The sequence below is a fragment of the Delphinapterus leucas genome, chromosome 16, assembly GCF_059928025.1.
Source record: "Delphinapterus leucas isolate spDelLeu-1000000601 "Yukka" chromosome 16, BTC_Dleu_Yukka2, whole genome shotgun sequence".
Lineage (NCBI taxonomy): Eukaryota > Metazoa > Chordata > Mammalia > Artiodactyla > Monodontidae > Delphinapterus > Delphinapterus leucas.
In genome coordinates, this window is record NC_143144.1 from 23350816 (window position 1) to 23374652 (window position 23837).

Sequence of the window (23837 nt, forward strand, 5' to 3'; positions counted from 1 at the left end):
TATTGGGCAACCTTCAAATAAATAGTTATATAATAAACTCTTCTCCTTATAATTACCTTTCTCTCCATTTACTAATCATCTATGGATTATTGACTGAAATCTCTCATATCAGAACTGAACAGCAAAAAAAAAAAAAAACAAAAAAGTATGAGAATTAAGTGGAGTAAAAATAAGAGAAACTAGACAGCCTTGCTGTGAATCATGGTTTTGAAAATACTGACTTAGAAAATCTAACATGTCTCTCTTCAATCCTAAAAACACAAAGTTCTTAAAAACCTTAAATAAAAAATCCCATTCTACAACAATTACTTGTGGAAGGAAATAAAATCAGTAGACAATATGACAAATGTGAGATCACTCTGTTCCTATGAATGCTTTGTATTTTGTAGCCAACAGCCATTTGGCTGCAAATTAACATTTTCTGAAAGAAATCAAAACTGAAATGACTAAAAAAATTCAATTTACTTAGCTTAAAGAAAAAAATTTCTCTCCCAACAGCACCATCATTAAAAGGCACTAAAAGCATAATGGGAAGTGTGTTATTTAATTGCTACTGCAGAAGAAACAAAGGGGAAGAAATTTGTTTGGGGAGTTTTGTGCAATTTGGTTACAAGTTCGATAAACAAAACATGTTAATGTGTGTATCCAGAAGTCTCAACAGACAGTTCATTACTAGAACAAACATAAAATGTCAAACTAAAGATGAAAAAAACTTTTACTATGCTAAAACAAATACTTCAAATGTATACTTTAAGTTTTAAAATAGACATACATATATATATGAAGGAAGGTTATGGGCTTTTATTTAAAAAACTCATTTCTAACGATAACAGCTCCTGTTCTGTTTTTTTGTTTTTTGTTTTGTTTTTTTTTTGCACTGCACAGCTTGTGGGATCTTAGTTACCCGACCAGGGAGTGAACCCAAGCCCGCAGCAGTGAAAGCGTGGAGTCTTAACCACTGGACCACCAGGGAATTCCCTCCTGTTCTGAAATATATTAGTTCCTGTGCTCCATTTTCTTATCCTAGTAGTTACATCTACCTCTTAAACCAAAACAAACATTATCAATGTTAAATTAAAAACAAAATATCTATATGTGTATATTACAAAAAATGCTACCTGAAATATATCTAAAATTAGTGTAATACCTTGGCTCCCTGGAGAGTTCTCTTTTGTCCCTATAACTATTACTAGGGGAAAAAAAGGAAACAAAAAACAAGAGTTTAAGGAGGCAAGAATTTGTATAATTTTAAACACTAAGCATGAGTTAGTGTATTAATTATATGTCTAAAAGAACTGGATACTCTTCTTTAAATCTTTATGTTCATGCTTACAGTTTTTAATATTACAGCAATGGTTATGTCCTATATAAACCTGTAAGACTACAACATTGATGAAGCATTGTTTATTTTTAAATTTTGAAATAATTCTATGATGAATTAGTGGTTAGCATAAATTAAATTGTGGTCACTGCTATGTAAAAACGTAGAAAGTGACTTATTCTTTCTACACTTTAAGCATGTGGGACTTCTATATTCAATAAAAACAATAAAGACTAAAAAAACAAGAGAAAGAAACATGCAAACAACCAATATATAATAAATATTTCAATGGCTGAGGTACTCAAGATAGTATAATTAATGGTTTAAATTAGTCTTAACCCACTTAAAATTTTTAGTGAGAGAAAATTTATAATAAAGTATGCATTCCCTACCCCTTTTCTTTACAAACATAAATAATTTGGGGAAATATGGAGTATATAAAAAACAGCACTCAATCCAAATTAAAGGCAAGAACCTACCTAGTAAATGCCTTAAGAACTCAAAGGGTCGAAGTAATTCGGTGTCAACTCTTAAATGCCCAGTAGTAAGCAGAATAACTTAGATAGCAAATTTATTATAAAAGATTGTTAAAGACCTCTTGTCGGTCACCTTTGTTACCTGGGTACTCTGATACATTCCTCTGATCCTAGCAGGCCAAGTTGTCCATCAGAATCGAGACCCCAAGCATACACCTGGCCCTTGTCGTTTAGTGCTAATGTATGAGCTTCTCCACATGAAACAGCAACGATATTTTGAGCATCCAGCGCAACAACCTGCTCTACAGAAATCAAGAAGAGAGACATTACATTCTAGTTTTAAACTCCCAACAAGAATAAAACAATAGTCTTCATCTTGTACAAAAAAGTTAAGGAAATGCTGAAATACAGACTAAGTATAACTTCAGTTATTCTCAAAAACAAATATGTTCCATACAAAATTCTCGCTGTGGTAAATACAGAGATATGTCATAGGGCATAATCAACTCAGAATACTAAGTGACTTTAACATTTGGGTAAAGAAATTAAGGGTTTATAAAGATTCTCTCCGAAAAGTTCTCTTCATTCAAAGCCATTACCAAAAAAAGAAAGGAGTCCAGCTGAAAGGGAACCATTTAAATAACTCGGCTGTTTTTTAACAATAAAATCGTAACTGACATATACATTACCAAATGGATACTACTATGGAGTGATCCCGAAATTAAGGAAATAATCTGAATTAGCAATTTCTGACAGGAAACAAATTCTTTACAGATCTCATAAATAAAGCATCTACTAGATACACTGAGGAGAGAACTGAAAGGCAATGTGACCATAACAAATAGATATCAGTTTATGGGCTGCTACTTTTAACATCAAAGACATAAAAATTCCACATGTGATTAAAACATGTCCAAGCTTTTAACCAGAAATTAATTTAAAATATTGGCCCTTCATAAGACTGTCAGTAGCCACTGACAAATCAGTAAAGAAAGTGAAATTGCTTCCTTAGTCTCTTTAAGATGTGCATTGTCTATCAGTTTTTTTTACTAGTACACTACAAGTTTTTTTTAAGACTTCATTTAAAATTAAATTTTTTTTAAAAAAATTAACCTTCTTTAGCCTAATAAGAAAGCTATGTCTTCATTAACTGAAAGTCTCTTGTTGCAGAGCTGTTAAAACTGAATCAGGATTTCTTCAGAAGCACATTTTAGATCAATGTACAAATGCAGCTGTTCAATAATAAAGCAGATTACATGAAAGAAGTTTGAATCCCTATGTACAGAGAAATTCAAATTGTATCTGGGTTACTTATTCTGCATTTTGGGGTGGGAGGTCAGCCCTTAGACAGCCTTCAGGAATCTGTATAACTCTAAGGATATGTTATTTTAAGTACTTACCTTAAAATACTACAAGTTAATAACTTGTAAAGTTGATGAATAGTACATGGACGTTCACTATACTAATCTCCCACTTTTTGTGTATATTTTGTATATATGTTCTTATAAAATTATATTGTAGAAACATATAAAAACAAAACATATATAACACATTGCCTCCCCCCACGAAAAAAAAAAGAAAAAGGACTTAAAAGTATGGCATCATTTATTTACATCAAATCATCCCATAAATCTTAATTATGAAGAAGTAAAATGCACAAAAGATCTGTTAATCTTTCACAGAGGCACCTGAAATGAGTCGATATCTCTCCAAAACTATCCTCAAAGGAAATGTAGTAAAGAGCAGAAATGAAAGGATGACAAGAAGGATGAATAAGACTGGCTGGTTCAACAATAATATATGAAGAGTACTTAAATTAGATAGCAATGGCTGTAAAATCAAAGGCACCAAAAATCCAAGCAACAAAGAAACAATCATGCATACCAAACACTAATATTTATTGTATACCATGTGTGCTCCAAGCACTAGACACATAAAGGTAAATAAAACAGAGTTCTAGTCCTCAAGGAGTTTACAGTCTATAGAAAAACAAGCAAGATAAGGATTGTTATTAAACGCAAAGGTAAAGACATACAAAAGGTACCAGGGCAACATCAGATACTTTTTAAAGCCCTGAAAGGTAGTAAGAAGAATTCTGGAAGACAGTGACACTAAGCTGTGTAAGTAAGGAAAGAGGAAGAGATTCCCTGTACCCATGAGAGAAAATTCAAATCATTTCTTCAAATACAGCAGAATAAACTAAAAGCAAAGTGAAAAGACTGATTTAAAAAAAAACAGGAAAAATGTTATTCATGTCAAATAAAGAAATAACCTCCCTAATATTTAAAGACTAACTGGGGCGGGGGTGGGGGAGAGCAGTAATTCAATGAAAAATGGCAAAAGATGTGAATTGATAGTTCACACAAAGAAGAAACAGAAATGGCCCTTAATCCTATGAAAAGATGTTCAACTTCACTGATGAGAGAAATGAAAATTCAAACTACACTGAGAAGCCAATAATACGTTCACTTAGAAAATTCATAAAGCCATACACTTATTTTGCATACTTAATTATAGAAGTTTATCAAAGGAATGAGAAGACAAGGCACTGACTGGGAGAAAATATGTGCAAAAGACATATCTAATAAAGGACTGTTATCCAAAACAAAAAAAAAAACAAAAAAAAAAACCACCCTCTTAAAACTCAACAGTAAGAAAATAAACCCAATTAAAAAACAGTGCAAAAGACGTGAGCCGACACCACACCAAGACATAAAGATGGCAAATAACCATATGAAGGCATGCTGTACATCATATATCAACAGGGAACTGCAAATTTAAATGAGATACCACTATAAACCTATTAAAATGGCTCGCTTCGGCAGCACATATACTAAAATTGGAACGATACAGAGTAGATTAGCATGGCCCCTGTGCAAGGATGACATGCAAATTCGTGAAGCGTTCCATATTTTTTTCAATAAAAAAGTACCTAAAGTATCCAAAAAAAAAAAAAAAATAGCCAAAACCCAAAAAACTGACAATACCAAACACTGGTAAGAATACAGAGCAACAATAACTCTCATTCGTTGCTAATGGGCATGCAAAATGATACAGACACTTTGGAAGACAGTTTGGTAGTTTCTTACAAAACCAACCATACCATTAAAAGATCCAGGAATTGTGCTCTTTCGTATTTACTCAAAGGAGTTGAAAACTTATGTCCACAGAAAAACGTGCACACAGATGTTTATAGCATCTTTATTCATAATTGCCAAAACTTGGAAGCAATCAAAATGTCCTTCAGTAAGTGAATGGATAAACTGTGGTATATCCAGACAGTGGAATATTATTCAGCGCTAAAAAGAAATGAGCTCTCCAGCCACAAAAACACATGGAGGAAACTAAAATGTGTATTACTAAGTGAAAGAAGCCAATCTGAAAAGGCTACAAAATGTATGATCCAACCATTTGACATTCTGGAAAAGGCAAAACTTTGGAGGCAGTAAAAAGATTAGTGGTTGCTTGGGGTTAGAGGGAGGGAGGGGTGAACAGGCAGAGCAGAGGGGATTTTTAGGGTAGTGAAACTATTCTGTATGATACTATTACTATTCTGTACAATACTAAGTATCATTATGCAGTCATCAAAACCCACTGAATATACAATACAGAGTGAATGCTAATGTAAACTATGGACTCTGGATGACAATGATGTGTCAGTACAGGTTCACTAATGGTAATAAATGTACCACTGTGGTACAGGCTGCAGATAGTGGGGGAGGTTGTATACGTGTAGTATAGAGTGTATGGGAACTCTACTTTCTGCTCAACTTTGCTGTGAACTTTAAACTGTTCTTAGAAAGTTTATTAATTTGAAAAAGTGTATTTATAAATACACACCAAGATAACATTTTTCATCTCATAAAAATCCATATGTTTGATAACAATCTGTTGGGGGAAAAGGCACTTTTGTATATTGATAGTGGAAGTACAAAACAGAACCACCTTTATGCAAAAGAAGGTGGCAAACCCTAACAAAACATATGCAATTACCTTTTGGATCCAGCAATTCCATACCCTGCAGATACATCTAAGTACTAAAGGGCAGCAGAATATGCCAACCCAAAACATGCCACTTTGGCATAAGGACTGCTTTGAGCTGAAGGCCACTAAGAAGAAAAGCTCTCTGCTCTCCTATGTGCCTAAAGGCAGGACATAAATTTGTTGAAGTGTCTCACCTTCCCTCTCTACGAGGAAGGACAAGAGTTAATCACTGGAGGCAACTCTAGACTTATCAGCTCAGAGACAGCACCAGCAGAAGCTACATAACAAACTTTACTAACTAGCCCTTATCTAAGTTCCCCCACATATTTACCTTCCCAAAATTTGCCACCCCAGAAACTCAAAGTCCTTTTCGTCTTGTTACTTCTCTATTTATTGTTCTTTTATTAAGATGCTATATAAGCCCATATTCTACTACCACCTTAAGTTACTCATTACTGAGTGCTCCTGCATGTAAACGCAAGGCAATAAACTTGTTTTGTTATTCTCCCTGTTAATCTGTCCTTCGTCTAGACAAGCCCCAGCTGGAGAACCTAGGAGGGTAGAGTAAAAATACATATGTGCGTGTGTGTGAATGTGTGTGTATTTACGTGTTTGCAGTGCTGTATATAATAACAAAAACACTGGAAATATTCCCAGTATCCATCAATAAAGGATTCCATCCACACACTGGGACACTATGCTCTGAAAACATAAATAAAGAGGAAATGCTACATGCTGATATGGAAAGATCTCAAGGGTATATTAGAAAAGTAGTAAAAAAAATCAAGACGTGGAATAATGTACACGATTTGCTATTTTCTGAGTAAGGAAGAGGAAAGAATATGAATTCATATTTGCTTACATTTACACAAAGAAACTTTGAAAAGATAAACAAAAAACTAATAAACATAGCTGCCCATAGGGGATGTGGGTAGAAGGGAAATAGGGTGGTCAAGTGTAAGAGCAAACCTTCTCAATGTGTATTTATATTATTTTGATTTTTGAACCATGTGGATATATTATCTATTCAAAATTAAAATTATTTTAAAAATTAAATAGAACATTAGAGAAAATAGTTAAAGCAATGTATAAAAACCATTGTTTTCACTTTAAAACCGAACTGGGCTCTTTACTTTTTTTTCTACACACTAAAAACTCAAGATAAATAATTTTGGTTCTTTCAGAATTTGAGCCCCATCAAATTACTAAGATACCTATTTTGAGAATGAATAACTACTGAGAAATATATTATTAAAGAAACATAATAACATATGTCTTGGGACTACTACTTAATACAGGCTTTTCAGACAACAAATATACAAACTGTTAAGTTCTTGTACAATTTTTTTAAACTACTTATTTTTTCCAAATGGCTAATTAAAATGAAAAACCTCAACCGTTTCCCCCCAGTATGCTAGAAAGTTAGGTCAATGTTATATTGAGACATTTCACATCCAGGTCAAATTCTGGATGAATGCTCGAAACAAGGTGGCTTGCAAAAAAGTCAATGATAAGCAAGAAAGAAGGGGGAATAAATGAACCCAGCAAAACAAACCAAAAAATTCACTAGAAAACCTGGCTTAATGATGCCCTGTATGAGAAAGAGAAAAAAACAAAACAAAACAGAATTCATACCAAACCTAACAGCTAGGATTTGTTGAGTGTTTACTATGTACCAGGTATCATGCTAACTCAAAGTTTTAATCACCAAGCTACATTTGCCTTTCAAGGCCAACAAACACAGAAAAGGGAGGGGTAAGAGGAATTAAATTCACTTTAATTTAGGTTGAGTATGGATATATATGGAAAAGGACAGAAAACAAAAGAAAAACTTGTCAAGAAAGCCCATGAAAAAACAACTGAGGGGCTTCCCTGGTGGTGCAGTGGTTAAGAATCCACCTGCCAATGCAGGGGACACGGGTTCGATCCCTGGTCCAGGAAGACCTCACATGCCGCGGGGCAACTAAACCCGTGCACCACAACCACTGAGCCTGCACTCTAGAGCCCGTGAGCCACAATTACTGAGCCCGCGCACCACATCTACTGAGGCCCTACACGGCTAGAGCCCGTGCTCCGCAACAAAGAGAAGCCATCGCAATGAGGCCCGCGCACTGCAACAAAGAGTAGCCCCCCTCTTGCCGCAACTAGAGAAAGCCTGTGCGCAGCAATGAAGACACAATGCAGCCAAAAATAAATAAATTTTTTTAAAAAGAAAAAATTCCTAAAAAAAAACCAAAAACAATTGATTCCTCTGATAAATGGGAGCTACAAGAAGATGTTAGAATTATGAGCGTATGATGCTAAACTTGTTGGAAAAGGTTTAATAACAGCACATGATCCTTACAGTTGACTGTAATTCAGAATAAGGTACTTTTTTAAAAAAATACAAATACGTACAGATAAAAACACGTGGTAAAATGTTAACTGTTGGTCATTGTGCTATTCCTTCTACTTTTCTTTATGCTTCAAAACGTTCACATAAAAAGTTTGAGAAAAGTAACACTGTTCATATCAGTATTTATGGTTCACAATATTTCTCTTCAAGGAAAGAAAAAAGGAACATTTAGTTTGGGGAGGCACAAAAAAGCAAAAACAACTTAAGTGGAGGAGACTGTCTTGAAAAAGGCAGGAAAAAAATACATTTTTCAGAGACAGGAGCAAAAACAGAAAAGATAAAGAACTAGATAGATATAACATATCCATCTTGTAAATACTGACAGCAGATATATTCCAAATACAAATCTAATAAGCCCTAGCTCATCATTACTTCTGGTTCTTCTTACACTTGTACTGCTAAAATGCAATATTTTTGAAAACTGATGGTGCATCGTTTTATTAAGGAGAAAAAGGCCATCTTCTTTGCTCCATAAACACAAAATGTTGTCATTTTTAGATTTGTAAAAACCAATTAAAATGTTCAACCTAGGGCTTTCCCTGGTGGCACAGTGGTTGAGAGTCCGCCTGCCGATGCAGGGGACACGGGTTCGTGCCCTGGTCTGGGAAGATCCCACATGCCGCGGAGCAGCTGGACCCGTGAGCCATGGCCGCTGAGCCTGCACGTCCAGGGCCTGTGCTCCGCAACGGGAGAGGCCACAACAGTAAGAGGCCCGCGTACCGCAAAAAAAAAAAAAAAAAAAAAAAAAAAGATGTTCAACCTAATGACGGTTTTCATTTCTACATCATTTATTTCCTCCAATTACCTTTGTATCCACCTCTGACTTCAGCATTTGTTCACTAACAAACTGCATCAAATAAATTTTGCTGCAGAAACATCATAAAAGAAAGAATACAGTTGCACATCCTTTTAGCAACACAGAATAGATCCAGGTTCTTGTTGTAAAATGTTACATGATAAAATCCTTCCATCTGAATAAGTAACTGAATAAGAACAACCTATTTCCTTTGGGATCTAACAAATATGTTCACCAATTCCTGAGTTTGTGAAAATTCATGTAGAATATCATCTCCAGACTCATTCTTTAAGAGTTCACTTACATGATCAATTTCACCATATCCATACAGCGGTGTATCTACATTCACCTTCTGATATGTCTCATAATTATGAACATGTTCCTCTGTCAGTTTTCTTCTCTTTGCCATTATGGACAGAAAAAAATTTTTTTTTCATTCTCAACTGTGGTTAATGAAAGGTACAAAGAGAAAAATAAAAACTACAAAAACAGTGACTCCAAACTTCTTTCACACTTCCTTGAAAGATAATGCAAAACTCTGCACAATGTATGAAGAAAAGAATGCTAAATATGATGATTTATTTCACCACCGCACCACCCTTCTAGGAACCCCATCACTGTTCCACTTATAATTTTTAGTCTTTTTATTTTAGTCTAGTTGGGAATACATCAATTCTTGTTATTCACAGTAGTTATATTCCATAAAGTCACCACAAATACCTATTTAGCAAATACCGAATGACTGCCCCTAGGGAAAATACAAGATTAGGTTGCTACAAGCCTCTACATCACAACATTTCATCAACTGATCAATTCATAACCTTCTGTTATGTGCGTTTCCATTTAAAGACATCTTATATTGTTGATTCATTAACACTGAATTCAGAGCCAACAGCACTGTAAACTCATGCCTCAATGGATTTTTTTCTATGACACATCATAGCCTTCTTGTGCTTAGGAACACTAGATAGCACCTCAGCAATATGCTTGGGGGCCATTTTAAACAGTGAAATCACCAACAAAAAGTACAAAAATGCAAAAAGTGTGGCATTAAATATATCACAAAAAGGACATATTATAACAGGAAGGCAAAGCAGTGCTTTGTTGAACCTCAGCTGGGAATCTACACATCGGGAGACTCATGTATTTTGCAGCCCTGCATGTGTGCATGTCCAGGAATGACCATGAAAAGCTCTGTGAGTATTGACTGACTATGACCCAGACTGATCTAGCATCTCTTAAAAGTTGCATCTTATTTGAAATTCTAAAACAGCTATTTGAAGGAAAATATAAACATTATCATTACTCTGTATCCTCTTTCATCTACAGATCTCAAAACCTTGTTATTATGGGATAAATTGGGTTACCCCCAAATTGATATGCTGAAAGTCCTAATCCCCAGTACCCCAGAATGTGACCTTATTTGAAAAATGGCCATCAAGGATATAATTAGTTAAGATGAGGTCATATGGAGCAGGGTAGGCCCTTAATTTGACTTGTGTCCCAATAAAAGAGGAAACATCGTCACAGACAAGCACACAGAGAATGCATGTGAACGACTGCTTGCAAACTACCAGAAGCTAGGAGAGAGGCCTGGAATGGATCCTTCCTTCATAATCTTTAGAACGAACCAATGCTGAGGACACCCTGATGTTGGGTTTCTAGCCTCCAGAACTGTGAAACAATACATTTCTGTTACTTAAGCCACCCAGTTTGTGGTACTTTGTTATGGCAGCCCTAGCAAACAAATACACTTAAATAAATATTTTTGGGTTCAAAACATTCCTGTCAAGTTACCCAAGTACTACCATCTTTGTTTTAAAGGTGATCCACAGAAATAAATAACTTATTCTGAATAATTCAATCACAGATAAACTTGATTTTGAAATTTAGAAGTTTCTAGTTCGAATTACATTATTTCCATACCAAACAACTTTTTAAATGGCAAAAAAAATTTACACAAAATTGGCAAAAGACACATTTCTCTAAACAATCTTTAAAATACAAGCTCAAAAAAAAAAAAAAGCTTTTTAGAGAGCAAGAGCAAGTTGGCAATGCGTATTACAATTCTAAACATGCATGTCCTCTGACCCAGAAACTTTCCTTTTGGGAAACAACGATAACAACAACAGGAAATAACGTGACTTCCAGTAACAGGTAGGTAAATAAATTATGGAATATCCATGTAATAGAAATCGGTGCTTCTATTAAAATGAATGTCTGTACAGTATAACATGAAAAGATAAAAATACATTAAATGAAAAAGAGAACCACAGAACTTTATGTATGTGTGTACAGGATTACATATTTTAATACAGGTATAAAAGATATGAAAATATAAAGGAACAGTAGTAGTCATCTTTAGGATGTAGGGAAAAAGTGGCTTCCGCTTTTCAAATCATGTATTTCTGTAACTTTTAAAAAGTTATAAAAATGTACTATTTTGGTAATCAGGGAAAAAAAGAACTTTTTTTTTTTAAGATATAGTAAGTCCCCAAATTATAACTGACCCCAAACCCCACAGGAACAAATGTCCTTTGTTTCTCCAAATCAAAATACTAGGGAAATAACTAACCTGGTCTGATAAATTTTCTTCTCTAGGAAACAGTGGCTATAGTCAAGTATTATTTATATTTCAAATGTGATACACAATTAAGTTAAATGCTGCTCACAAATATCTATCTTAAGCTTTCTGGAACCAATAAAGCAAGAGAGCTAAACAAGCCAGGATAAGTGATGCGTGAAGATAATTTCTGACACCCAAATGTAAAACTCCAATGAATTTTTCTACAGAAAATGTTACAAAGCTCAGTTAAATATAATTATTGATAGAGTATTACACTTAGGTATAATGTGTTTTAAAGATTGGTTTGAAAACCCATTTATAATACCTAGCAGTATTTCCATGAGCAAAGAAAAATTCAGAGTTTTTAAAAACACAATTCTGGGCTTCCCTGGTGGCGCAGTGGTTGAGAATCTGCCTGCCAATGCATGGGACACGGGTTCGAGTCCTGGTCCGGGAAGATCCCATGTGCTGCGGAGCAACTAAGCCCGTGCACCACAACTACTGAGCCTGCGCTCTAGAGCCCGTGAGCCACAACCACCGAAGCCCACGCGCCTAGAGCCCGTGCTCCGCAACAAGAGAAGCCACTGCAATGAGAAGCCCGCGCACCCAACGAAGAGTAGCCCCAGCTCGACGCAACTAAAGAAAGCCCGCGTGCAGCAACGAAGACCCAACGCAGCCATAAATAAATAAATAAATAAATAAAATCTACGTTTAAAAAAAGAAAATCTTAACTCTTAATGTGGTATATAAGCTTAATGAAGTTCTACATGTATGTTTAATTAAAAAAGAAAAAACTTCAACAGTTTGAACAACTGTCAGTGTTTTATACAGAGAACAAAAATCTTTGTTGATATTTTATTCTCAAGTTATCAGGGTCTAAAAAAATATATAGTTATGAATAGCAACAAGCACAGTCATGTTAATAACAATTACAAAACTGGAGGTCAGAAGGAATATACTTTGTGAAAAGCTAATTTTAAGAAGCTCCATTTCAGGGACTTCCCTGGTGGCACAGTGGTTAAGCATCCACCTGCCCGTGCAGGTGACACGGGTTCCAGCCCTGGTCCGGGAAGATCCCACATGCCGTGGAGCAACTAAGCCCATGCGCCACAACTACTGAGCCTGCATTCTAGAGCCCGCGTACCACAACTACTGAGCCCGTGTGCCACAACTACTGAAGCCTGCATGCCTAGAGCCCGTGCTCTGCAACAAGAGAAGCCACTGCAATGAGAAGCTCATATACAGCAACTAAGAGAAGCCCCCACTCGAAGCAACTACAGAAAGTCTGCGCGCAGCAACAAAGACCCAACGCAGCCACAAAAAAAAGCAGCTCCATATCAATTACTTAGTAAATGTTTAATTCAGCCAGAATCCTCTGCCTACTATGCCTCACTAGTTGCTGTAAATATAGATTTTCCTCTTCCCTTCTCTCTGAATAACTCAAAACTCCAACTACAGCAATGCAAAGTTCACTTATATCCATCTCTAGAAATTTAATGTTCACAAGATGTTATACTGTGAAATTAAAAAGGTACTGTGTAACTCCATTCTTGTATAAAAATATGTCACATACAGCCCCAATATATATGCAGAGAAAAGACTGGAAAAATAAATACTAAATAGTCAACACTGATTATCTACACGTGTTTTTTTCTTCTTTTATGGTTCTTTAATTAATTGAACAAGTGAATGTGTAGTTGACACATTTTACGATGCTGAATTTTTAAAAGATGAAGACATTAGTCACTTGGGATTAGTGAGTAACACCAATAAATAATTCAGAATGCTTTTTTTTACTTTAAATAATCATATTGCTAATTTTGTGATAGAGATAACAACCAAATGGCTACTTTACTCAAGGCAGCATGTTATTTCCCTATTCCTAAAGTAAAATTATTGTTTACTGACACTTTTTAAAGGATGTCTAATATGATCATATAATGATCATCATAAAATATATTCTAAAAAATTAAGAATTAAGTAAAACTAAAACATAAAATATTTAATGAAAATGCTTATTCTCTAAAATTATTACCAATAATTACCAATAAGAACTTGGAATGGTACAACTCATAGTCATGAAAACATTTTAATAAGTTCTTTGATAAAACCAAAACTTAACATACAGTAACTTACATGTCTTGGTTGACAGCCCATAATAATGTTCATATGGAGATGTAACTAGATTAAAAAATTCTTTATAATGGATATGTTTACAAGCTCATACCCCTTTTATGCATTCTTACCTACATACAGGTATACAGGTAACATAAACAAGACGATTATGTGCCTGGCACTGTGCTAAGCCCTTTGTTTGTTTAATCTCATTTAATCCTCATAAACATCATGAGACAGGTATACCATCATCCCTACTTCACAGATAAAGGCACTAAGATATAAACATTTCCCTACTGATTGAACTGTTGTCCTTTTGTTAATAATACTTAAACAACAAGGTTATGTTTTAATAATCTATTTTCAAAACATACTTAAAACTGTATAAATACTTAGGGCTTTACATTATTTTTTCTTCAGGAGAGTCCTTTCTTTATGGCTAGGAACTGCTGAAATTAACTGCTTTGAAGAGGAAAGGAGAAGTAAAATTGAAATATAAAGACTCCAACATAAATATACTATCAATCAAATAACTGCTTTACTTCAATTTCTTTTTAAGACTAGCAAGAATGAACCCTCAGAATATACTGCCAGAATTTTTGTTCTGTGTTTTCTTAGATACTTTTTTGTATATTTGGCATTCATTCATCACAGAGACAATTAACTATATTCTTACTTTCTATATTCTTGATGCTGACATAGGAATGGTGGGGGGAGGGGATTATAGACACCAGAAGAGTCGGTGCCTCCCAGGACTAGCTAATTCCTAAAGATAACAACTTGCCTACCAACACCTGCCTTTCATATGCAAATTGACCAATCCAGAGTTCATTCCACCAACTATCTCCTTATCTAACTCTCACACACCAAACCCATATCTCCCTTACCTTAAATCATCCCAGGGCCAGGTATCAGGAAACAAGAAACCAACCCTATAGACCAAAGCCTGGAGGAATTAATCAAACTAGCCAATCCTAATCTGTTTATTCTGCCTAGTTTGCCTTTCCCAGGAAAACCTCAATAAGGCTACAACCTTAAAATCTCCCCTGAGCTCTTGTTTTCTGCCTCCTGACTACCCTGGTATCTTCCCCTGCAGCTCTGTGTGGCATGCAGTGACCTCCTCTCTCTGGAACCAGTGAGCATAATGAACTTCCAAGCCTCATTCTCTCTTCCCTTTATGGCCACAATGACTTTACCATACCATATCCAACATATCCAACATGTACATTCTTAGAACAGTTTACAAATTTAAAAATTTAAATTTAAAGGTCAGCTTATCACTTTGGGAGGGGCAGGTTTATAAGTATGAATAAGCAGAATTTAAGTGTCTGTTCCTCAAAATATCAGTACACAAACTATACCTCCTGTTATAGACTGTATGTTTGTGTCACCCCCCCTCCCCCAAATTCATATGCTGAAATTCTAGCCCCCAATGTTATGATATTAGGAGGTAGGGCTTTAGGAGGTAATTAGGTCATAAGGGTGAAGCCCTCATGATTAGTGCCCTTTCTTAGACAGCTCCCTCACCCTTCTACCATATAAGGACATAATGAAAAGATGGCCATCTAAGAACCAAGAAGCAAGTCCTCACTAGGTAACAAATCTGCTAGCACCTTGATCTTGGATTCCCCAGCCTCAAAAACCGAGAGAAAAAAAAAGAGAGAAATACAGGTTTGTTGTTTAAGCCACCCAGACTATAGTAATTTTGTTGTAGCAGCCTGAATGGACCAAGAAATGTTCTAATTAATACTCTTCAGTAAATAAACTTTTGAAAATAAACGATGACTCTAACTCCTATCATTTATGTGCTTCTCACAAGAACAAAAAAGGCATCTATGTTTTTTCTGTTATTACTATATCTTTAGTCTAACAGTAAAGGAATTGAATTTATTTTATATCTTGCTCTGATATAACATTACCTCTAAACAAAACAAACATACATTTTTGGGAAATTTTGGTATAATTTTTGAATATGAGCTCCAACAAGGTAACTGAAGACTAAACGTAAGTACTTTCATGGTTAGCACAATGTCTAGGACAAAGTAGACATCCTCTGTTGAATAAATGCCTGAATTTCAGTTGTAAATGAAAAGATACGTATTGTCTACCTCAAGGAACATACAGAAACAGCATATAGCCACTTCAGTGTAAGGCTTACCTAAAATTACATTCTCACACTAACATTAATGGCTTTTTTCTTTTTAGAAAACGTTTATTGAGCACTTACCACATGCTAGGCATTGTTCTTTGCACTTCATGTGATATCTCACTTAATCCCTTACAACCACCCTTGGCATGATTATCCTAATTTTACAGAATCTTAACACAGAGACTAAGCTATGTGCCCAAGATAACATAGTTAAGAAGTGAAAGAGCCAGGATTTGTATCCAAGCACTCTAATTCCAGAGCCTACCCTTTTATTTTAAAAAAATGAACAGATAATATGTCTACATTTTTTTTTAAAATACATGTAGGGAAAAATCTGTGTCTATCATCCATGTCTTCTACCAGTCTAGTTCTCACCCCTTATCTTACCTCTGCACCAAGAATAAATATATCCATTATTAGTTGGATATATTCTTCCAGGGTTTTTCTTAATATATCTATAAGCGAATACAAATGTATATTTGTCTTTTTTTAATCCAAAATACAGCTTTATACACAATGTTCTACACCTTGCTCTTTTTACTTAATTTATCTTAGAGCTCTTTTTATATTAGTATGCAAAAAACTCCTTCATTCTCTTCATAACTATATAGCATTACACTGACTGAATTATTTGACCAGTTCCCAACAGACTGTCATAAGATTGTTTCTAATATTTGCTATTATAAACAATGTTGCAGCAACACTCATTTTGTATATGTACAAACATAGCTATCAAATCAAGGGCTATATACTCTTGGACTTCTTGGAGAAAGGGTTTGTGCATTTGTAATTCTGATATATGCTGGCAAAATAACCCTCATAAGGGTTTATCAATTTACACTAACAACCTATGAACACTTATTTACTGACAGCCTCACTATAGAGATGGTACCCCAGTCACACAGTCTTCTGCATTTCTCTTAGTATGAATGAGGCTGAAGAGTACTCACTGTTTAAAAGTCATTTGTATTTCCTTTTCTGTGAAGTGCCTCTTCCTATCCTTTGCCCATTTTGCTACTGTCTTCTCCTTATCTCATCAATTTCTAGGAGTGCTTTATATCTCGGAGACTTGCATTTTGATTTCAATATAAATATTAAAATTCATAAATATTTCCTATTTGTCTTTTAACTTTTACAGTGACTTCTACATAGCAAAATTATTTTTACTTCCATGCAGTTTACTTTATCTTTTCACAATTCAGAAAGGATTTCCTGACTCCAAAATAATTTTTAAAAAATTAGTCCATGTTTTCTTTGAGCACATTTATCATTGTAACCTTTACATTTAAATATGTGATTCATTTGGAATTTATCCAATACATACATGGCGTGAGGTATTAATCCAACTTTTTTATTCCCTAGATGATGCTCCTACTTATACCAAGATCATTTATTGACTATCCCTCACTTGAATTTTTTTCTCCGTTGATTAGTTTATGTCTGGGCTTTCTATTCTATTTTATTTAATATGTCTATTTGTGGGGCAGTTTTAACTACCAAGGCTTTAAAATTAAAATATGTTACTATATATATATATATATTTCGCCCTTGTTTTTCAGAGTTTTCCTGGCTACATTGGTTTACTTTTTCCATATGAACTAGAGAATCCATTTGTCAAGTTCCTGGGGGGAAAAAAAAAATACTTGCTATTTTTATTAGGATCATATTAAACTGATATTAATTTTAGAGAAACTGAAAGGTCTATGTAGGTTGAGTATTCCCATCCACAAATGTGGTTTCAATTTTTCAAGTTTTTTCTATCCCTCATACGTGCTTTCAAGTCGTCTTCATATTATGTCTCACACATTTCTTAGGTTATGCCTAAGTCATTTTGTCTTTTTCTTGCTATTGTAAACACTGCCTTTGCTTTGACTGTTGACATCTAATTGAATCTTGTTTCCACTAGGTTTTGTTTTTTAATTGAGGTATAGTTGATTTACAATATTATCTAAGTTTCAAGTGTACAACATAGTGATTCACAATTTTTAAAGATTATACTCCATTTATAGTTATAAAATATTGGCTATATTCCCTGTGCTGCGCAATATATCTTTGTAGCTTATTTATTTTATACAGAGTAGTGCCTCTTAATTCCCTACCCCTATCTTGCCCCTCCTTCCTTCCCTCTCCTCACCTGTAACCACTAGTTTGCGCTCTGTATCTCTGAGTCTGTTTCTTTTTTATCTTCACTAGTTTGTTTTATTTTTTAGATTCTAGAACTTATAGGTAAAGCACCTAAACTTTCCTCCAATTGTCTTCAGAAACTCCTAAGGGTCCTTAGGGTCTCTTTTAGCCTTACCCTATTCCTTCCTCACTTTCGTTTCTCTTTCACAGAAGCAACATCATTCTCTCACATGGCACATTTCCCAGGGGCTCTTGCCTACATGCCAGCACATATACAACTTATAGTTACAATTATTTCAGCTATTAGTGAAATCAAGAACTTCTATGTGACTGTATCTTGTGACTTCAAAACCTTTGTTTCCTTGGGGACTTCCCTAGTGGTGCAGTGGTTAAGAATCTGCCTGCCAATGCAGGGGACACAGGTTCGAGCCCTGGTCCAGGAAGATCCCACATGTCGCGGAACAACAAAGCCCACGTGCCACAACTACTGAGCCAGCGCTCTAGAGCCCACGAGCCACAACTACTGAGCCTGCACTCTATAGAGCCCACGCGCCATAACTACTGAAGCCTGCCCGCCTAGAGCCCGTGCTCCACAACAAGTGAAGCCACTGCAATGAGAAGCCCGCGCACCACAACGAAGAGTAGCCCCCGATCGCTGCAACTAGAGAAAGCCCAGGTGCAGCAACGAAGATCCAACGCAGCAAATATAAATAAAATAAATACATTTTTTTTAAATGATGAAAGGTTAAATAATCATTAAAATATCCCTAAACAGTATTTTAAAACCATGGGGAAATATTTACTAAAGTGTTATTCAATTATTACTGAAAAAAAAAGTTGAGAAAGAAAAACATATTCCCAGTCCATAATCGGAAACATATATGAGTATAGAAAAACTGTCAAATGATGGCAGTATTTATCTGTGCATGATGGCATTATGGTTGATTTTTATTTTCCCTATATTTCCTGATTCCCCTCCCAAGAATATGTAATAAGAGACTTCCCTGGTGGCGCAGTGGTTAAGAATCCACCTGCCAATACAGGGGACACGGGCTCAAGCCCTGGTCTGGGAAGATCTCACATGCCGTGGAGCAACTAAGCCCGTGTGCCACAAGTACTGAGCCTGTGCCCTAGAGCCCCCAAGCCACAACTACTGAAGCCCGTGTGCCTAGAGCCCGTGCTCCACAGCAAGAGAAGCCACCACAATGAGAAGCCCGTGCACTGCAACGAAGAGTAGCCCCCCCACTCACCGCAGCTAGAGAAAGCCCGCATGCAGAAACGAAGACCCAACGCAGCCAAAACTAAAAATAAATAAATAAGTTTTTAAAAAAGAATATGTAATAAAACTATGAAAAACTAAAAATGTGTTATTTCAGAACAGTATGACACCCAGCAAAGGAATAAAATGAAACTAAACTTAGACATTAATAAAGAAATAAGGTATTTTAAAATAACGTGAAAAACACATTACTAAAGAATTATAGAATGTTTTCCTTATGGCCAAGGAAAGCTAAAATAAAATTCTGCCATACTAGAACTGAAGAAAAAAGAGTAATTCCACATAAATAAATAAAATATTATGGTTTAAAGAAAGCCACCAAAATTCAAGAAATTTCCCTTTTAACAAAATTAACTCCAGTAATACAACTGTACACAACACAGATTTTTCTAGCATGTAAAGGAATCACAACAATTCATTAAGATATAAAAATAATTATTGCCTTTTAAGTTCCATCAGCATGGGGAAAAAAAAAAACCATAGAAGCTGAAATAAGATAAACCATGAGCTTTTTAATACGGATTCTTTATTAATGTTTCCCACTTTTCTACTCACTTAACACAATCCTAGTCCAAAGAAACCCTATAACAATGGCTGAATACATTTTCTCTATTAGTTTTAATATGTATCCCAAGTACATGATATGCCTTACAGCCTAGGAAAACTTAACATCTATGAAGTGAGACTTGATTTATTTCTTCAAAGCGATTTTAAAAATAATGGGGGAGCTTCCCTGGTGGCGCAGTGGTTGAGAGTCCGCCTGCCGATGCAGGGGACACAGGTTTGTGCCCCGGTCTGGGAAGATCCCACATGCCGCGAAGCGGCTAGGCCCGTGAGCCATGGCCGCTGAGCCTGCGCGTCCGGAGCCTGTGCTCCGCAATAGGAGAGGCCACAACAGTGAGAGGCCCGCGTACCGGGGGGGGGAAAAAAAAAAAACATGGGGTTTGTGAGAAATGAGCTTTAACAACAGTGCTACACTCATGTGACATACTGGGGACGTGAAACCCAAAGAATACAGTCAGCCATCCTTATCCGTGAGTTCTGCATCTCAGCATTCAACCAACACGTGGATGCAAAGTACAGCTGACCCTTGAACAAGATGGGTTTGAACTGCAAGGATCCACTTATACATCGGTTTACTTCAATAAATATAATGCCTGTATTTTCATTTTACAGATCTTTGTGTAAGGGAAAAGTTTATGCTCAGAGATCACAAAATGTGGAATAATAAAGCTAGGGTTTGAGTTCTGATTCTATCCAAACTGTTTCAGCTTCTTGCCCTTGGATGAGTCACTTTCAATCCCTTTGTTCTTAAGGCAGAGATAGCAGTATGGAGCCTTTCACTTGCATGGGGGATCAGCACCCCTAACACCCATGTTGTTCAAAGGTCAACTGTATTTGGGAAAAAAAAAAAAAATTCCAGAAATTTCCAAAAAGCAAAACTTGAATTTCCCATGCCAGCAGCTATTTACATATCATTTACATTGTATTTATAGCTATTTACATTGTATTAGGTATTATAAGTAATCTAGAAATGATTTAAAATATATGTGTAGGTTATATGCAAATACTATGCCATTTTATGTAAGGGACTTGAGCATCCATGGATTTTGGTATCTTCGAGGCTCCTGGAACCAATCCTCCACGGATTCTGAGAGACGGCTGTACTTATACTAAGGTGATAGAACCTAGACCATCTTGGCTATCATCTGTAACAAGAATCCTTAGTAACTGCTCAAACTGTGAAACTTTCCATACTCCTGTTCTTTCAAGGAACATATGTGGCTCACTTCCAATCAGAAAAAAACACTAACATACCAAACACAAAGAGAAAATCATTGGTTCCAAATCATTTAAAGAAGCCCCTATTTGTTAGACTGTTCAGATTAGGCATCTACTACTATCATTGCTTCTCTGTGGGTTAATGGTTTTATAAAGCATTCACCAAACCAATGCATCCTACAGAGAGATACATGGCAGACTTGATACAACATAATTAACCCAAGTTCCAATGTTAGCCACCAAATCAGTTGTGCCTGGCAGTTACTATGGACCTTGGATAGTAGCACAGCACAGCAGTAGACAACAAAGGGATAGAGAATATGATATATAACAGAGGAAAGAAGACTGTGTGTTACCACAGTAAGTTTTTGTTCCTTTGCTTAAATATTCTTCATACCACACAAGGTTATGATGAAATACCAAAGTGGTATCACAATGCAAGCATCTTGGTAAAATAATGATTCATTTCAATAGGCCATCAATAGAATGGCAAAAAAACAATCTGTGCATTAGTATTTGATCTGCCTCAAATAGAAGATACTACTGTAAATAATTCTAAACATAAGCACAATTTAGTGAATAAGGTAGGAGACTGGTAGACTTAAATTTTCAGATTCAATTTATAGCTGTTCACCAGTCACCTGCTGTTTTGACAAGTTACTTACCAACTTGTGCTGCCATTTCTCCGTAAATTTATCCCCTAAGATGAGGATAATTCTTGCAAATTGTGTCACAAGCATTTTGAAAGGAACCATGAGTTATTGTGTAATGCTCTTGAAATTCCTCAGATGTAGGGTCCTACACAAAGTAAAGTATTATTATACATCTCTCTAACAGTAGTCATCTGTTTGCATTATGATTTTTTTTCCCTACCCTCAACACTGTGATTCTTGGACACTAACCTTTCTCAAAGTAAAGCATCCAAAGCAAGCCTCCATTCCTGAACCAAGTAATTATTTTTTCAAGTCTTCATATCATCCACATCCTTCTCTTCCTTAAAAGGTATTATGAAAATTAGTAGTTATAAAACATAATGAGCTTCTTTGGTTCATTAAGGAATATATGGGATTATTTGAATTTTTTAATCCACTCTTATATGAACAATTTTATTTCCCATATTTATACATTTATTTTCCTATATTACTTTTTAAATTTCAACTATATTTTAAGGAGTTCATTTATAGATTTATGTTTTATGAAAAGAGAGAGCAGGTCAGAAAATGAAGAAGAAAGGCAAGCAAATTACTGCTATATGACCAAAATGTTTTTATTGGAATGATCAACAGTAGAAATTACCATTTTGGGCCACAAAAAACAGAATCAATGCTCATAATATTTTTATCTTCAGTAGAAGAGTTGAGCACAAGCTACAAAAAATTTTATCATACTATTCAAAACTTTATCTATTACTGGCTTTGCAATGAAGTCAGTCTTCAGTTCAAGAATAAAACATATATATTTGAATTTTTAGTTAGTGTTGATACAATATTACATCTGAAACTAGAATTCTCAACCTTCTTACACGGTTCCTAAAATGGCTTCTCTTTGAATTTATGCACAGGGAAGGGACTGGGGAGGGATTAAAAAAACATGGTGTCATCATTGTATACCTTTAGTCATAAAATAGTAATTTTTAACAGTTTTTTAAACCCTCAGAATTACATTAAAATAATCATGTAAACTAGTTTCCTCCTTGAATAAATATTCCTCTACCTTCTAAATATGGCAGGGGCAAAACTTTGTGGGATAAAGATAAAACCACAGGGTTTAGAATGTTCTCTTAATATTTACTACTCTAGTGGTTAAGCTCTTTTAACTTCAGTTTCCTCATCTGAAAAAGGGGGACCATAACACCTGCCCTAGCTAACAAGCAAGACTGTTGTGAGGATTAAATAAGATACATAATCTATGCAAAAGAACTTTGTACACCATAAAACGCTATTAAAACAGTCATTTTTAACAAACTGTATCACACTATTTTCAAATTATGGACATAAAATAGGTTAGCACTGTTTCTAACACAAAACAAATGGAAACAGGTGTGTAAAACATATATTTAGGTCCATGGACACCAAATTCTACCTATGGTGGATACACAGTGAGTAAATAATCTTATTAAGAAAAGTACACTTCCTAAATGTTATCTTAAATTTTCCAGAAGCAAATTTGGAAGTACAAAAATAAAACTAACACTTTATTTAGGTGGACTGACCTAGCACTTTGAAGATTAAATATACTATTTACCTGTTAGCTACGAACTAAGGAAAAAACTGAGCGCCTCTAGATTTTAAAAGGTTTAAAAAAATTCCTATGAAGGAAAAATACATACATGAAAGTGAAATAGATGTTCACTTCTCTGGAAATAGTTCAGAAAGAGCTAGTAGTGACAGCAAGGATTATACATATACAAGAGAACGGAGATGAACATGGATGTAATCTGCACTCTTGGTATAATAAAGGAAATGAGTGAAATCTTCCCATGTGGTTACTAGAATGTCCAGAATGGAAACTTCTCCCAACAGGCCATAGGTCAAATCTATTTACTACACTGTAAGGCTGAGTCATCCAGGACGTTACCATGACTCTCAAGAATAGCTTATTCTTAATGAATGAGGCGACCTCTTTCTCTTTTACTTCTTAATATTCAGTATGCTTATAAAGCCAATCTCTATAAGAAAACAATTCTTAGCTTTCTGTTTGCTTTCTTCATGACACAAGTTTAAAGCTCTGATGAAGTGAACTATTGTTTATTACATGGTCCTAAAATTCAACCAGACTCATTCTGTTACCCAAAGACTTCAAAAGCAATTAAATGAGAACTCTGTATCTTCTAAGTCATTCCTCAAACTC

General features: G+C 35.3%; 1 protein-coding gene and 1 non-coding gene across 8 annotated transcripts in view; one reads left to right on the forward strand and one right to left on the reverse strand.

The window, feature by feature from the left end:
- The window catches only part of HERC4 (HECT and RLD domain containing E3 ubiquitin protein ligase 4), a 159944-nt gene that overhangs the window by 130605 nt on the left and 5502 nt on the right, over window positions 1-23837 (reverse strand). For 6 of the 7 annotated variants that reach the window (XR_016388057.1, XR_016388056.1, XM_022590698.3 and 3 more), the window contains one exon: window positions 1940-2099. Coding sequence is in view for 5 of the 7 variants with exons in the window: in XM_022590698.3 (XP_022446406.1) it covers window positions 1940-2099 (160 nt within the window). In the remaining 2 variants the exon portion in view is untranslated. Of the gene's footprint in view, window positions 1-1939; window positions 2100-21652; window positions 21964-23837 lie in introns of those variants that run through there. The other variant, XM_089897561.1, reaches the window with a different exon arrangement.
- LOC115801519 (U6 spliceosomal RNA) lies at window positions 4607-4713 on the forward strand. Its single transcript, XR_004021823.2, has one exon. It is a non-coding gene; the product is annotated as a U6 spliceosomal RNA (small nuclear RNA).